This window comes from Giraffa tippelskirchi, chromosome X (assembly GCF_054371585.1).
Source record: "Giraffa tippelskirchi isolate mGirTip1 chromosome X, T2T-mGirTip1v1.2.pri, whole genome shotgun sequence".
NCBI classification, from domain to species: Eukaryota; Metazoa; Chordata; class Mammalia; order Artiodactyla; family Giraffidae; genus Giraffa; species Giraffa tippelskirchi.
Genome location: NC_137289.1, coordinates 363,260 through 379,961, shown reverse-complemented (window position 1 = coordinate 379,961; position 16,702 = coordinate 363,260). Strand labels below are relative to the sequence as shown.

The window sequence follows — 16,702 nt, the reverse complement described above, 5'->3', positions numbered from 1 at the left end:
GTAGAACACATAAAACCTCTCATGGAAGAAATCAAAATTCTAGGCCTCAGGTTATTTTCACAAATATTCGAGATACAATTTCCAGAACACAAAAATGCTGGGTAAAAAACAAGAAAAGTAAGCAAGAGGCCACAGAAACAATAGAGAGCCAAATACAAACTCACAGACTGAAGATCTCAGAATCACCAGATACAATTAAAACACTAATGCATCATGTAGAAAGAATTGGTGAAGTAGTAGGTAAATAAAAAGAAATAATATGAAATGCAGAATGCAAAGATTTTTAAATGTAATATAGAAAAGAGATAATAAAGATTACGTGTTCTAAGTCACTTTAGTCATGTCTGACTCTTTGCAACCCCATGGACTGTAGCTGGTCAATCTCCTCTGTCCTTGGGATTCTCCAGGCAAGAATACTGGAATGGGTTGCCATGCCCTCTTCCAGGAGATCTTCCTGATCCAGGGATCAAACTTGTGTCATCCAGTAGTGGCCACAGGACTGGAAAAGGTCAGTTTTCGTTCCAATCCCAAAGAAAGGCAATGCCAAAGAATACTCAAACTACCGCACAATCGCACTCATCTCACACGCTAGTAGAGTAATGCCCCAAATTCTCCAAGCCAGGCTTCAGCAATATGTGAACTGTGAACTTCCAGATGTTCAAGCTGGGTTTAGAAAAGGCAGAGGAACCAGAGATCAAATTCACAACATCCATTGGATCATTGAAAAAGCAAGAGAGTTCCAGAAAAACATCTATTTCTGCTTTATTGACTATGCCAAAGACTTTGACTGTGTGGATCACCACACCACAAACTGGAAAATTCTTAAAAGAGATGGGAATACCAGACCACCTGACCTGCCTCTTGAGAAATCTTTGTGCAAGTCAGGAAGCAACAGTTAGAACTGGACATGGAACAACAGACTGGTTCCAAATCGGGAAAGGGGTACGTCAAGGCTGTATATTGTCACCCTGCTTATTTAACTTATATGCAGAGTACATCATGAGAAATGCTGGGCTGGATGAAGCATAAGCTGGAATCAAGATTGCCGGGAAAAATATCAATAACCTCAGATATGCAGATGACACCACCCTTACGGCAGAAAGCGAAGAAGAACTAAAGAGCCTCTTGATGAAAGTGAAAGAGGAGAGTGAAAAATTGGATTAAAACTCAACATTCAGAAAACTAAAATTGTGGCATCTGATCCCATCACTTCATGGCAAATAAATGGAGAAGCAGTGGAAACACTGTGGAGAAGGCAATGGCAATCCACTCCAGTGTTCTTGCCTGGAGAATCCCAGGGTTGGGGGAGCCTGGTGGGCTGCCGTCTATAGGGTCACACAGAGTTGGACACGACTGAAGCAACTTAGCAGCAGCAGTGGAAACACTGACAGACTTTATTTATTTTTTGGCTCCAAAATCACTGCAGATGGTGACTGCAGCCATGAAATTAAAAGATGCTTACTCCTTGGAAGAAAAGCTATGACCAACCTAGATAGCATATTAAAAAGCAGAGCCATTACTTTGCCGGCAAAGGTCCATCTAGTCAAGGCTGTGGTTTTTCTAGTAGTCATGTATGGATGTGAGAGTTGGACTATAAAGAAAGCTGAGCACTGAAAAATTGATGGTTTTGAACTGTGGTGTTGGAGAAGACTCTTGAGAGTCCCTTGGACTGCAAGGAGATCCATCCAGTCAATCCTAAAGGAAATCAGTCCTGAATGTTCACTGGAAGGACTTATGCTGAAGCTGAAACTCCAATACTTTGACCACCTGATTTGAAGAGCTGACTCATTGGAAAAGACCCTGATGGGAAAGATTGAGGGCAGGAGGAGAAGGGGGTGACACAGGACGAGATGTGTGGATGGCATCACTGACTCAATGGACCTGAGTTTGAGCAAGTTCTGGGAGATGGTGAAGGACAGGGAAGCCTGATGTGCTGTAATCCATGGGGTTGCAAAGAATTAGATGCAACTTAGTGACTGAACAACAACAACCACCTCAGAAAGTATCATGCATCTAATGTCTATCCCTTCAGATGCTCTCTCTGACCAAGAGTCCTGACTGAGTCCAACTTTCCAGCATTCTCCGCCAAGACAATAGACATGTGAATGAAGCCATTTTGGACCCTCCAGACCAACCCAGATGCCAGTTGAATACCACTGAGTGACATTAGACACCACGAAGAGTAAAACTATTACTTTGCCATGCTCTGCTGGAACTCCAGACTTAACAGAATTGACAAGTATATAAAAACAGTTGTTGTTTTAAGCCACTAAAGTTTTGAGGTAGTCTGTGATACAGCAACATATATATAATCAGAAGAAAGACAGAGGATAGACTATGAAGGACTAACGTATTTTTAACTGAAATCCCCAAAGGAAAGAGTGATTATAAAAGAAACAACTACCAAATTATTTAGAAATTCTACTCCTGAGTATATATCCAAGGAAATGAAAACACAGACTCAAAAAGATACATGCACCCCAATGCTCATAGCAGCGTTATTTAGAATTGCCAAGATATGGAAGCAACCTAAATGTCCATCAACAGATGACTGATTAAGAAGGTGTGGTATACATACACACACTGGACTATTACTCGGTCATGAAAAATAATGCAAACTTGCCATTTCCAACAACATGGATGAATCTAGAGGATATTATGTGTATGTTATCATGTACATGTGGAAGCTGGCAAATAAACGAATGAATATACAAAACAAAAACAGATTCGTAGATATAGAGAACAGACTTGTGGTTACCAGTGAGAAGAGGGTGAGGGTAGAAGAGGGATGTGGCTAGGGGACTGAAAGTTACAATCTACTATATATAAAAAGGGTGTGTTGTTGTACAGCACAGAGAAATACAGCTATTATTTTGTGGTAACTTTAAATGGAGTATAATCTATAAAAACTGTTGAGTTACCATATTGTACATCTGAAACCAATATGATGTTGCAAATCAACTATACTTCAGTGTTTTAAAAAATCAGACTTAAAGACTGAACCCCAACTATATTTTTAAAGTAAATGTAGATAAATTAAATGCATCAGTTAAAACATAAAAACGTGGCTTCCCTGGTGGTCCAGTGGTTAAGAATCTGCCGGCCAGTGCAGGGGACATGGGTTTGATCCCTGGTCTGGGATGATCCCACAAGCCATGAGACAACTAAGCCTGGGCTCTTGAGCCCAGCAGCTGCAACTTCTGAGCCTGCCTGCTGCAACTACTGAAGCCCACACACCTAGAGTCCGTGCTCCACAACAAGAGAAGGCACTGCAGCAAGAAGCCTACACACCTCAACGAAGACCCAGCCCAGCCAAAAAGAAATTAATTAATTAATTAAAAACAATTTAAAAAACAAAACAGAAAAATGTCAGACTTCCCTAAAAACTAGTGCAAACTATATATTGTTTTGGGCTTCCTTGGTAGCTCAGACGGTAAAGCATCTGCCTGCAATGCAGGAGACCTGGGTTCCATCCCCGGGTAGGGAAGATCCCCTGGAGAAGGAAATGGCAATACACTCCAGTACTCTTGCCTGGAAAGTTCCATGGATGGAGGAGCCTGGTAGGCTACAGTCCATGGGATCGCAAAGAGTCAGACACAACTGAGCAACTTCACTGGTTCATATATTGTTTATAAGAGACACACTTAAAATCTATGGATCTAAGTTAAGTAGAATTGTTACCAAAAGAGTATGTGGGTAGGGTCCAGCTGCTCGCTGCTCAAAAGCCAGTAAACAGGCCAGGCTGGTGGAAAGGAAAGTGCTTTATTTCAGATGCCAGTGATGGGGAGGGTGGCAAACATCTGTCCAAAGGCCGATCCTGCAACCCCCCCCCCACCTCATTCCCGACAAGCAGGGAGTGAGAGTATTTATAGACAGAGTTGTGGTGGGGGGGAGGTTACATGCAGAAACAGCATAGTCATCTCGAACAGTCATCTTAAGTTTTTCATCAGTGGTCTGTGATGACTGGCATCATCTTCATTGTTTTAGGTGCAGTTAGTCTGAAGTTCTGGGGTGCACTTGTTCCCATTTCTTTGCAGTCAGTTGTTGGAATTGTGGCAACTCAAGTCCTGGGTACAGCCTGGTGATCATGTAGTTAACTTCTCCACCTGGTGTTTTGGTATCTATAAGAGAACTCACAGGATATGGCTCAGAATATCATCTATGGCCCTTGAGAAAGAACTAAAGGTCCTTGACTATGCTTAATGGCTCCATTATATTATTTAGTCTCCTTAGACTGTTTTCCTTTATTTCAGCATTTCTCCCTTCTCTGATTAAACTTATTCATTGACTAAAGTTTTCCGCAGGCAGAAGACATGGTGGGGGGCAAGGATCATAGAGTCCTGCTCTGTTTCAATCCCCCTTTGTCTTTGATGCTCCTCAATCTTGAGGAGGGACATGTACATAACAAGAAAGGCAATAAACTTTCAGTGTACCTGGACAAACATTTGAAAATTACTGTACATGTTACAGTGAGTATAATAATCAAAATCCACCTTTGTACTGTTTTGTTTTTTTGTCTTAATGATTAAAGCAGATGTACAATGTATGTTTAATAGGCTACAAACAGGCTGTTTTGGTTAGCCTAAAGTTCAAATTAAATCCTGTATTGGCCAGAATGACTTTTCCAGATCTCAATATGTGAATATTTTTTTCCATTTTTCCCTTTTAAGTTGTAAGTCTTTCCATAGAGAGCATTGATAATCAATATATTTTTCCAACATTGCCAGAGGGGTTCATTTGCCTGCTCTTGGTCTATCCATGTCCCTTGGTGCTAGACCTCCTTTTTATGTATATATTTGCCTAGTTTTCCATGTTAGGGGAAAACTAATCAGGTATCATAAACAGCCTAGGAGGTTAATAGGGAAATGCTTTATAGGCCATACATTTGATCATTCATACCCAATTGTCGCACAAACATTGTACATGTGCTTTAAGTAGTACACTTAGAGCCAGCAATGCTACACATCATGAGCAGCTACACTCTGTGACAACTTTACTGCACAATTTTTCCATCCTGAACACTGGGGTCAAAAGTGTGATTAGAAACAAAAAATGACTTTCCATTAGAAGTCTCTGTTACCAAAATCAGATCAATATTTCAGGAGAACTTTGCTTTCTTAACAGAGAGAAAAACATACTTAAGTCTTGCATCAGGTTACTGCTAATATAATCCATATACCTAATTAAATTTAGTCTAATCTTAACCCTGACAATGTACACAATTCTTTTTTTTTCAAAATTCCTTTTTCACAAACCTTTTGTCACTTTCTAGATCCAAACAACTTTGTCCTGTATTTCTTCAGCTAGAAACAAACAACTGTAGGACAAAATTATTATCATCATTTTTCCTCAACAACAATATCTCCATTCTTTATATCTTCTCTTTGTTGACAGTGCATATCCTATTGCTTTACATACCAAAAGGTTTCACTTATCATTTTTATACATCACAATTTGTAACCATTGAAAATTTTAACAAAACCAAGAAACAAGTGATTGAAATGTTACACCAGCATTTTCTGATTGGCAAACATATTTCATAACCTCAGAAAACACAGTTTTCTCATAGCATAGTTTTTCTTCAGTGGTACAATGTGCATGTTTAATAAATCAAAACATCTTAAGTTTCCTTCTTGGTCTTACAAGAATACAAAAGTAGGTAATCAGTTTATAGATTATAGCCAGAATAGCCAAATTATACATTCAATTTTAAAGCCTTTTTTCCTTGTTTTCTTTGCACAATTAGCCCAAGGATGAAGATCCAGGCAAAGTGGACTGTGTTTGTCTTTCAAGGACATGAGAAGCACCAACCTCAAACTTTCTCCCAGGCATATTTTTGTTTTCCCAGGATCTGAAAAAGGTGTTTTATTAAGTTAGCTTTCCCTAACTGCGTATGCAAAAAGAACAGGTTTTTTGAATTTCAAGAGTTTCATCTTAACCAGTTTTCTCCAGAGTCTAAAGAATACTGTAGACATAAAAAAAATCATCTTTCTTTTTTTAGTCATAAATTCACAACTAAAATTTTTCTTAGTGAATTGAACCCGAATTTCCCATTCTACGTAAGACAACAAGAGTACCAATCATACAAATGGAATACACAGCCACACACCAAATGACAGATCTGTCATAAACCCTTTCCAAGGGTGACCAGTACGAAGGCCCAAACCCAATACAAACGGTCCTCAGTGGTAGTCAAATGCAAGAACCAATTGTCAAAGTACCCAATTGGCAAAGTGCCCAAATGACACTTGGTGGTCATAAACGGTCCTCAACAGCAGTCAGATATCAGGACCAATTGGCAAGAATGCCCAAATAGCAGTCAGTGTTCATAAAACGATCCTCAACATCAGACACATGTCAGCACCAACTGGCAAGAGTGCCCAAACAGCACTATTGCTCACAAACAGTCCTCACAGCAGTCAAAATCAATTGGCAAGAATGCTCAAAGAGCACACGCGCTCACAAATGGGAAGGTGGCCCACGTGCACCCCAGCAGGCGCACCTGGTCTTGGAGCTCGTCATCTCATCCCAACTGCAAGTTTCCATTCCACCAAGAAAAGCATAGGTTGGCAGTCAGTGCTGAGCAGGGTAGAAATAGGGAGGATCCTCGAAACAAATAGCTTTGGCAGCTGCTAGGAATGTCCCCCAAGTCCCCTACCTGGGGCTAGCTAGCCATGAGCAGCAGGCTCATATATTGTCATAGCTATAGCTCTCTCCTGGAAAACCCGGGAAAGCCAGGTGCCATGAAAACGCAGGAGCCAGCAGTAGCCAGCCCCACGTTGGGCACCAAATCTATTACTGAAAGGTATGTGGGTGGGGTCCAGCTGCTCACTGCTCAAAAGCCAGTAAACAGGCCAGGCTGGTGGAAAGGAAAGTTTGCTTTATTTTAGATGCTGGCAACTGGGTGGGGGAAGGTGGCAGACATTTGTCCAAAGGCCAACTCCCCAGCCCGCCAACAACCAGGGGTGAGAGCTTTACAGACAGAGTTGGGGTCGGGTGTCTACCTGCAGAAACAGCACAGTCATCTGTAACAGTCATCTTCAGTTGGTCCTTAGTGGTCTGACTAGCATCATCTTCACTGTTTTAGGTACAGTTAATCTGCAGTTCTGGGGTGCACTTCTTCCCACTTCTTTGTGGTCAGTTCTCAGAATTGCGGAAGCTCAAGTCTTGGGTACAGTCTGGTGATCATTTAGTTAACTTCTCCACCTGGTGTTTTGGTGTCTATAAGAGAGCTCACAGGATATGGCTCAGAATAGTATCTATAGCCCTTGACAACTTGTCCAAAGGAACTAAAGGTCCTTGACTATGCTTAATGACTACATGATTATTATTTAGTCTCCTGAGACTATTTCCCTTTGTTTCAGCATTTCTCACTTCTCTGATTAAATTTATTTTTTGACTAAAGTTTTCCACTGGCAAAAGGCAGGCAGAAGACATGGTGGGGAGGGGCAAAGATCATAGAGTCCCACTCTATTTCAGAATGTAAACTTTAAAGCAAGAGTTGTGTAGAGGTAAGGAGGAAATGTTATAATAATAAAAGAGCCAATTCAATAGACAGCAATACATTCTTAAGTTACTATGAACCTTATAATACAGTTTTAAAATACACCAAGTAAAACTTGACAGAATAACAGAAATAGATAAATTTCCAATCGCTTTTAGAGACAGCTGATTTAAAGAGCATTGATGTCCAGATATGCAGATGACAGCCCCCTTATGGCAGAAAATGAAGAAGAACTAAAGAGCCTCCTGATGAAAGTGAAAGAGGAGAGTGACAAAGTTGGCTTCAAGCTCAACATTCAGAAAACTAAGATCATGGCATACAGTCCCATCATTTCATGGCAAATAGATGGGGAAACAGACTTTATTTTGGGGGGCTCCAAAATCACTGCAGATGGTGACTGCAGCCTTGAAATTAAAAGACACTTACTCTTTGGAAGGAAAGTTCTGACCAACCTAGACAGCATATTAAAAAGCAGAGACATTACTTTGCCAACAAAGGTCCATCAAGTCAAGGCTATGGTTTTTCCAGTAGTCATGTATGGATGTGAGAGTTGGACTATAAAGAAAGCTGAGCACCGAAGAATCGATGCTTTTGAACTGTGGTGTTGGGGAAGAATCTTGAGAGTCCCTTGGACTGCAAGGAGATCCAACCAGCCCATCCTAAAGGAGATCAGTCTTGGATGTTCATGGAAGGACTGATGTTTAAGCTGAAACTCCAATACTTTGGCCACCTGATGCGAAGAGTTGACTCACTGGAAAAGACCCTGATTCTGGGAAGGATTGGGGGCAGGAGGAGAAGGGGACGACAGAGGATGAGATGATTGGATGGAATCACCAACTCAATTGTCGTGAGTCTGAGTAAGCTCCAGGAGTTGGTGATGGACAGGGAAGCCTGGTGTGCTGCAGTCCATGGGGTCATGAAGAGCAGACACAAATGAGTGACTGAACTGAACTGAGTGTGATAATTGGCATAGGAGAAACAAATAAGTCAGTGAAACAACAGGAAATGCAAAACTAGATTCACACATATATAGGCATTTGACTTATGAAAAACGTGTCACAGAAGAGCAGTTTTCAATAAATGTGCAGGAAATAGTTGATATCCATATGGAAAAACATTAAATTGGATCCATAATTCATACTATGCTAAAAAATCCACTCACAGTGGGTTCCAAGTCTAAATATAAATGTAAAACCATAAATCTCTTAGAAAAATAAGAGAATATCTCAACATTGGCAGGGTAGGAAAAGAAAGAGAGTTGATATCGAGATACAAAAATAATTAACTATGACAAACCTATGATCATCAAGAGATAACAAAAAGGGAATGAAAAATTAACCACAGAAGGAAAGGTGTTTACAGCACAAAAGACCATCGAAGACTTACATCAAGAATATATAGAGTTCTCCTTTGAATTAATAAGAAAAATTGGCAAAATATAGGGAAAAAAACAAGCTTGTGTAGGCGTACCACAAAAGAGGAAATCCAAATGCCTACTACCCATAATAAAAGATGCTTAATTAACCTCATTATTAATCAGGAAATGCAAAATAAAACCACATACACACTGCTATCTAACCACTAGAATGGACAAAATTGTAAAAAAAAAAAAAAGTCAATATCAAGTGTCTACGAAGATTTGGAGCAAATGGAAGTCTCATACATTGCTGATGAAAATGGAAAACGATAACAACCACTTGGGAAAACAGTGTGGTAGTATCTGCCTAGGCTTCCCAGGTGGTGCTAATGGTAAAGAACTCACCTGCCAATGCAGGAGACATAAGAGACACAGGTTCGATCCCTGGTTTGGGAAGATCCCCTGGAGGAGGAAATGGCAACCCACTCCAGCATTCTTGCCTGGGAAATCCCATGGACAGAGGAGTGTGGTGGGCTACAGTCCAAGGGATCGCAAAATGAGTCAGATACGTTGTAGGGACTAAACAACAACAGTATCTACCAAAGCTGAACATATGCATACTCAGCAATTCCACTCCTAGATATGTGCCCAATAGAAATGCATATATATGTTTACCAAAAGACATGTGTTCAAAGATTCATAGCAGGACTATGTATAAGCACCAAAAATTACAAACGACTCCAGTGCCCATGATTGTGTTATAATTGCAGAATAGAATACTGTACAACAATACACATGAACAAACTGTAGCTACACACAGTGTAGATGAATCACAACTATAATGCTGAGTAAAAGAAGCCAGAATATAAAGAATGTATGCAATGTGATTCCATTTGCGTACTTCAAAAACAGGCAAAACTAAACGATATGCTTTAGATATGTAGACATAATTGGTCCAATTATAAACAAAATGAAAGAAATAAGTATAAACATCAGAATGAGGTTTACCTTTAGTGGGAACAGAGAGGATGTGATTGGAAAGACAGATAACAGTGAGTCTTCTGGGCTTCTGGCAAAGTTCTTGATCTTGGTAGTGGTTGCATGTTTGTACCAAAAGCATTTATGTTTCATGCACTTTAAGTTCACAATTTTAACAGAATTTTTAAAAAGTAAAGAAAAGTGGCCCAAGGACTGAACACTGAGGCTCTCATATTTAGAATATGTTTATAAACCCTACATCCATTCAACATTCCACATATATTTTTTGAGAACCTACCATGTGCCAGGCACATGTTCCAGCAGCTGAGAGTACATCAGTGGACAAAACAGACAAAACCCCTGCTTTCGTGTATCTCACATACTAGAGAAGCCTGAAAAGAGTATGTCAAATGGGACAGAGTGGTTAACTACGGAACGTGTTACTTAGATGTCGAGTAAGATGAGGACATAACAAGACTGACTACTTTGATAAGCCACTTGCCACTTCCCTGGTGGCTCAAACAGTAAAGAACCCACCTGCAATGCAGGAGACCCAGGTTTGATCCCTGGGTCAGGAAGATCCCCTGGAGAAGAAAATGGCAACCCACTCCAGTACTCTTGCCTGGAGAATTCCATGGACCGAGGAGACTGGCATGCTACAGTCCACGGGGTTGCAAAGTGTCAGACACAACTGAGTGACTAACACGCATTGCATGATTTGGATACCACCTAAATATGGATGACCTTCATCCAGACCCCTTTTCTGGACTCCTGATCTCTGTGTATTTGCCAGTATAAATCATATGTGTCCAAACTGTATACCCCAACCTACTCCCCTAGGGTACTCCAGCTCAATGAATTGCATCACCATCCATTCATTTGCCCAAATCAGTAACCTAGAAGTTATCTTTAATCCCTCTTTATCCCTTCCCATCTGCATGACACTTCCAATTCATCATCAGTTCTATCAGATGCATCTCATTTCTGCTCACCTAGGCCATGAGGATATTGCTTTTCCTCTGCTTGTTTTTCACCAGGTCTCAGAATGGAGGTGTCCCTCAGTTCAAAAAGGTGGTATTCGAGGAATTTACTGATGGCTCCTTTACTCAGGCCATATACCGTGGACAACTAAATGAACACCTGGGACTCTTGGGACCATATATAAGAGCAGAAGTGGGAGACAATATCATGGTAAGTTGAGGACAATGGAATTACAAGAAAATTGATCCATATATATTTTTTAAATTTCTGATTATAAAAATACTGATTTCACACTCTCAAAAAGGTTTAAAATATAGAAAATAAGAAAACTGAAAAATAACCCCATAATTATCATTTTGCTATATGTTCTTCCTATGTATTCTCTTTATATATTCAGTTCAGTTCAGTCGCTCAGTCGTGTCCGACTCTTTGTGACCACATGAACCACAGCACACCAGGCCTTCCTGTCCATCACCAACTCCCAGAGTCCACCCAAACCCATGTCCATTGAGTCGGTGATGCCATCCAACCATCTCATCCTCTGTCGTCCCCTTCTCCTCCTGCCCTCAATCTTTCCCAGCATCAGGGCCTTTTCAAATGAGTCAGCTCTTCGCATCAGGTGGCCAAATATTGGAGTTTCAGCTTCAACATCAGTCCTTCCAATGAACACCCAGGACTGATTTCCTTTAGGATGGACTGGTTGGATCTCCTTGCAGTCCAAGGGACTCTCAAGAGTCTTCTCCAACACGACAGTTCAAAAGCATCAATTCTTCGGTGCTCAGCTTTCTTTATAGTCCAACTCTCACATCCATACATGACCACTGGAAAAACCATAGCCTTGACTAGACGGACCTTTGTTGGCAAAGTATTCATCATTCTACTTCTTTTTAAAAATAAATATGTCATAAACATTTCTTATGTTATTAAAAACACTACATGTTTTTAAAGTGAAAGAATATTAGTCCATTATATGATTTTATGGTTTACTTAACAGTTTTTCTTTGAACAACCTTTTAGATAGTTTCTTTTTTTTCACTGTTTAAGTAATGATGTTATCACAACTCTTTTCCCAGGATAAAATTCCACAAGTGCAATATATAGGAACATTTTAAGACTTTCTCTAACAAATTATCTGTTAGTGTTCTTTGCATAGTTGAAATTTTTGGAGTGAATGTGTTTCTTGTTAATTTGTATTACCATATATATTATAGATCATTGATATATTAATGATCATTGGCCATTTTAGTGAATGATATTTTTCCAAGTTTATTTTCTTTTAATTTTATATATTCTGTGCTGTGCTTAGTTGCCCAGTTGTGTCCGACTCTTTATGACCCTGTAGACTGCAGCCTGCCAAGCCCCTCTGTCCATGGGATTCCCTAGGCAAGAATACTGGAGTGGGTTGCCATGCCCTCCTCTAGGGGATCTTCCTAACCTAAGGATCAAACCCATGTCTCCCGCATTACAGGCAGATTCTTTACCGTGTGAGCCACTAGGGGAGCCCAATTTTATATACAGTGATTTTTAAAATAAAATATGTTTGAAGTTTTAGGTAGTAACCCATAAATCTTTCCTTTATGACACTTTGATATCTTTTATGTTTATCAAAATCCTTCCTTATACAGAGATTTATTTTCTTAAAATCACCTATACTTTCTTTTACAGTTTAATTTCTTAACATTTAACTTTTTAAACCAACAATAATTCCTGTAGACTAGAAGTTGCTTTGGTGCATTGTATGAGCCAAAGATCAAGGTAGTTTTATTTTTTTCTACAAACAGTCATCCATTGTCCCAACTGATTGTTTACAGGAAGGATCTCAAATTTTAAGATTGTGAGTGAATTTATTCTGACTTGAATCTTATTTTACTTTCCATATGTCCCATGAAAATGTATACCTTTTTAATTTGAAAAAAAAAAGTTTAAAGAGCATATGTAATTATCCTGGCATTTGTCATGAAGAACTTTAAGAACATCAGTTCCTGGGGTTATGGTCTCTTAAAACCCCTGTAGTGATATTTTCTCTTTTACCTTATAATTTCTTTTAAGGATTTGGAAATTTTTTTCCTTTGTAACTGTGAGTTCATGTCTTAAAGATTGGGGAAATGAAAAATGTCTCAGTTTCTTTCACAGATCTTTAGGTTTGGGTTCTAATAACATACCAATTCCTCCAGGTATTGAAAACCTGGATAATACTCCCCAAATAGGCATTGCTATTAGGGATGTAAACCATAATGGAAGAAATTTACAAGATCCTAAAACATAATACTTGCCTTTTTTTCTCTTTCTCTGCAGGTAACTTTCAAAAACCAGGCATCTCGTCCCTACTCCTTCTATTCTAGTCTTATTTCTTATAATGGAGATCAGAGAGAAGGAGCAGAAACTCGAAAAAAGTTTGTCAAGCCTAATGAAACCCAAAGCTACTTTTGGAAAGTGCAGCACCATATGGCACCCACCAAAGATGAGTTTGACTGCAAAGCTTGGGCTTACTTTTCTGATGTTGATCTGGTAAGCAGGGCTCCTTTGTTCTGGCCCTTTCCTGCTTTGAAAGAAAGGGTCTCAGAACTTCCCTGGCAGTCTCATGGTTAAGACTCTGTGCCTCCACTGCAGGGGACACAGGTTCAATCCCTGGTCAGGAACTGAGATCCCACATGCCCTGAGGTGCAGCCAAAAAGTAAAGTGTTAAAAAAAAAGAAAAGGTCTTCGTGTCAGCTGCTAAGAAGTTGGGTCTTTATCCCCAGCATAATGGAAAGTTTTCAATAGGGGAGGTGTCAGCATGTTTTGTTTTAGACATGTCACCCAGGAATCCACTAAAGAGGAAGAATTGTCCTGTGGGAAGCTGTGGAATGGGGTGGAGGGTCATAAAAGCTGATGAGAAATCCCCTCTGGTTCCTGAAGTGAGAGAATGTTTGCTCACAGAACTGGTTTCTTTCCTCTCAGGAAAAAGATGTGCACTCAGGCTTGATTGGCCCCATTCTGATCTGCCGTGCCAACACGCTGAGTGCTGCTCATGGGCGACAAGTGACAGTACAGGAATTCGCTCTGTTTTTCACCATTTTTGATGAAACCAAGAGCTGGTACTTCGCTGAAAACATGGCAAGGAATTGTGAGGCTCCCTGCCACGTCCAGCTGCAGGACCCTACTTTTCAAGAAAAGTATCGCTTCCATGGTAATACAGTCCATGCCCAAATCTCATTCGCAGTGAAGTGAGCCTGGAGCCTGAGGCTGGGATGTTGTACGATTTGAGAGTATTTGGATGAGAGTGCAGTCTTTCTAGGAATCCATCCTCTTGGCTGGAATGGAGGGAAAGACCCTGGCACAGTAGACATTAACAGCTCTCTCTGTGTTCTTTCTCCAGCAATCAATGGCTACGTGATGGATACACTCCCTGGCTTAGTCATGGCTCAGCATCAAAGGATTAGATGGTATCTGCTCAGCATGGGCAGCAATGAAAATACCCATTCCATTCATTTCAGTGGACATGTGTTCACCGTGCGAAAAACGGAGGAGTATAAAATGGCGGTCTACAATCTCTACCCGGGTACAAACCAGTTTGCACTCTTTCTTCAACTTCCTGTGCTTGCTGAGGAGCTCTGTTCAAGGTCTAGGCCCTGGAGATACGTCCCCTGAACAAAGCAGAGCGATCATAAATAACTTAGCAAACGAACATGATCATTTCAGATACAGATAATGTGCTAGAAAGAAACAGAGCAGAATCAATGGACAATGGATATCCCAGCACTTTCCTAGGAAAAGAGGATTTTTCTCCCACCTCGAATCCCATAGGGCACCGATAGTTTCCCCAAGAGTGACTGGTTTATGTATGAAGACCATATTTTGATTAAACACTGCTCCCGATGTTGGTCGAAACAGAATGCCATTTTGGTTCTCAAATGTTCCTTTAAAACAGGTTCTGAACTTCCTAGGTGGTCCGGTGGCTAGATCTCGATGCTTCTACCGCAGGGCACACAGTTTTGACCGCTGGTCAGGGAACTAAGATTCCATATACTTCACAGTGCAGCCAAAAAAAGAAGGAAGGAAAAAAAAAAACATTTAATAGTGGAAGTAAACTTCTGTTTCTGTGTAAAAAATCTGAGAAGCCCAGTGACTTTTCTTGCTGACTCTTAAGTAATAAACAGGCCCACAGTCAATTCACATTACAAAGTAAATTCAAGTCAGACATCATAATGTCCACTTCAACACATTAATCAAAAAAAAAATTTTCCCCTTTTTTATTGGCTGTGCCACATGGCATGTGGGATCTTAGTTCCCTCACCAGGGATGGAACCTCCACCCCATGAAATGGAAGCATGGAGTCCTAACCAGTTGGACTGCCAGGGAAATTCCATTCTTCATCAAAATTCTGAATTTCCTTTTATAAGGTTTTATTCTAGATTTTCAGCAAGAGGCACCTCCTTCTGGGTTTCATAAGTGCTCTGCTTTGGCATTCAGTGTGCCCTTTCGCTCTGAAATTATGCATTTCATACTTAAGCTTTAGGGGATTTTTCTCCTTATCGTTTCTCTGATACCACCGCCCCCCCACGCCGCTTTGTTTTCTTTCCTTGCAGAACTTTCATTAGAAAAGCATTGGACTTCATCTTCTATGACTCAGTTTCCCTCATTTCCTTCTGTTTGCTTGCCTTTTTGCATTATGTCCTTAGGTTTCTCTTCCAGATCACTAATTTGGCCTTTAGCTTCTGAACTTGATTTTAACTTCACTATCTCCTTATTATTCTTATTATGCTTCCCCCTCCACTCCTGGCTGGTTGTTGCTTTGAACCACAGCATGGAGGGGGTATAGGTAAAGGATAGCACCACTGTCTGCACCTGGCAGATATTTAAAGTAAAAGTGAAAAGCCAAAGTGCAAGTTGCTCAGTCGTGTCTGACTCTTTGCAACCCCATGGACTGTAGTCCATGGGATTCTCCAGGCCAGAATACTGGAGTGGGTAGCCTTTCCCTTCTCCAGGGGATCTTCCCAACCTGGGGATCAAACCCAGGTCTCCCACATGGCAGGTGGATTCTTTCCCAGCTCAGCCACCAGGGAAGCCCAAGAATGATGGAGTGGGTAGCCTATCCCTTCTCCAGCAGATCTTCCCAACCCAGGAATTGAACCAGGGTCTCCTGCATCACAGGCGGATTCTTTACCAACTGAGCTCTCAGGGAAGCCCGGCAGATATTTAAAAAGGACTCTTTTTCTGGTGGGGTACTTTCAGGGGCTTTTCAGAAACTCCTTTGGGGGGCCCTATTACATGAAATCCTCTTGACCTGGTGGGCTCCACCTTTATTCTGGATGGTCACTTGTCAGTCAGCCCTCAGCCCCTCAGCATTCACCTCTAGCTTCTTGCTCCTGGGGTTACTTTATTCATCGAGACAGGGATCTCACATCTTGTCAATGAGAAATCCACCTCTGGCTCTGCCAAGCCTTCAGAGTGCAGGCCAGTCCTAACACAGTAGCTTTCTCCCGTCTCCACCACCGAAGCATCCAGGTACCCTTTCTCTCCCATTCCCCGGGGTCAGAATGTCTCCAGCTGCAGGGGTTACATCACAGGCACTTTGGGTCAAAGATTGGTGCAACTGACGTGGCTAGATCTCCTCTGATGTTCTGCATAAGCTGACGTATCTTATGCCCATTTTGGTGAAAGGAAGTCACATTTCTGCCTTCTGGTTTTGCTAAGGTGTCTTTGAGACGGTGGAAATGCTACCATCCAAAGTCGGGACTTGGCGGATAGAATGTCTTATTGGCGAACACTTGCAAGCTGGGATGAGCACTCTCTTCCTGGTGTACAGCAAGGGTGAGTGGCACTGGGCCATTGACTGCTTTCCATGTCCCCTGAAGGGTGGCCTTTGACAAGAACTACATACAAGCTCACAGTCATTAGCA

General features: G+C 41.0%; 1 protein-coding gene across 6 annotated transcripts in view; it reads left to right on the top strand.

The window, feature by feature from the left end:
* The window catches only part of F8 (coagulation factor VIII), a 133,379-nt gene that overhangs the window by 83,684 nt on the left and 32,993 nt on the right, over positions 1-16,702 (top strand). For all 6 annotated transcript variants that reach the window (XM_081563657.1, XM_081563660.1, XM_081563659.1 and 3 more), the window contains 5 exons: positions 10,877-11,030; positions 13,116-13,328; positions 13,761-13,989; positions 14,179-14,361; positions 16,497-16,613. In XM_081563657.1, coding sequence (XP_081419783.1) covers positions 10,877-11,030; positions 13,116-13,328; positions 13,761-13,989; positions 14,179-14,361; positions 16,497-16,613 — 896 coding nt within the window. The remainder of the gene's footprint in view (positions 1-10,876; positions 11,031-13,115; positions 13,329-13,760; positions 13,990-14,178; positions 14,362-16,496; positions 16,614-16,702) is intronic.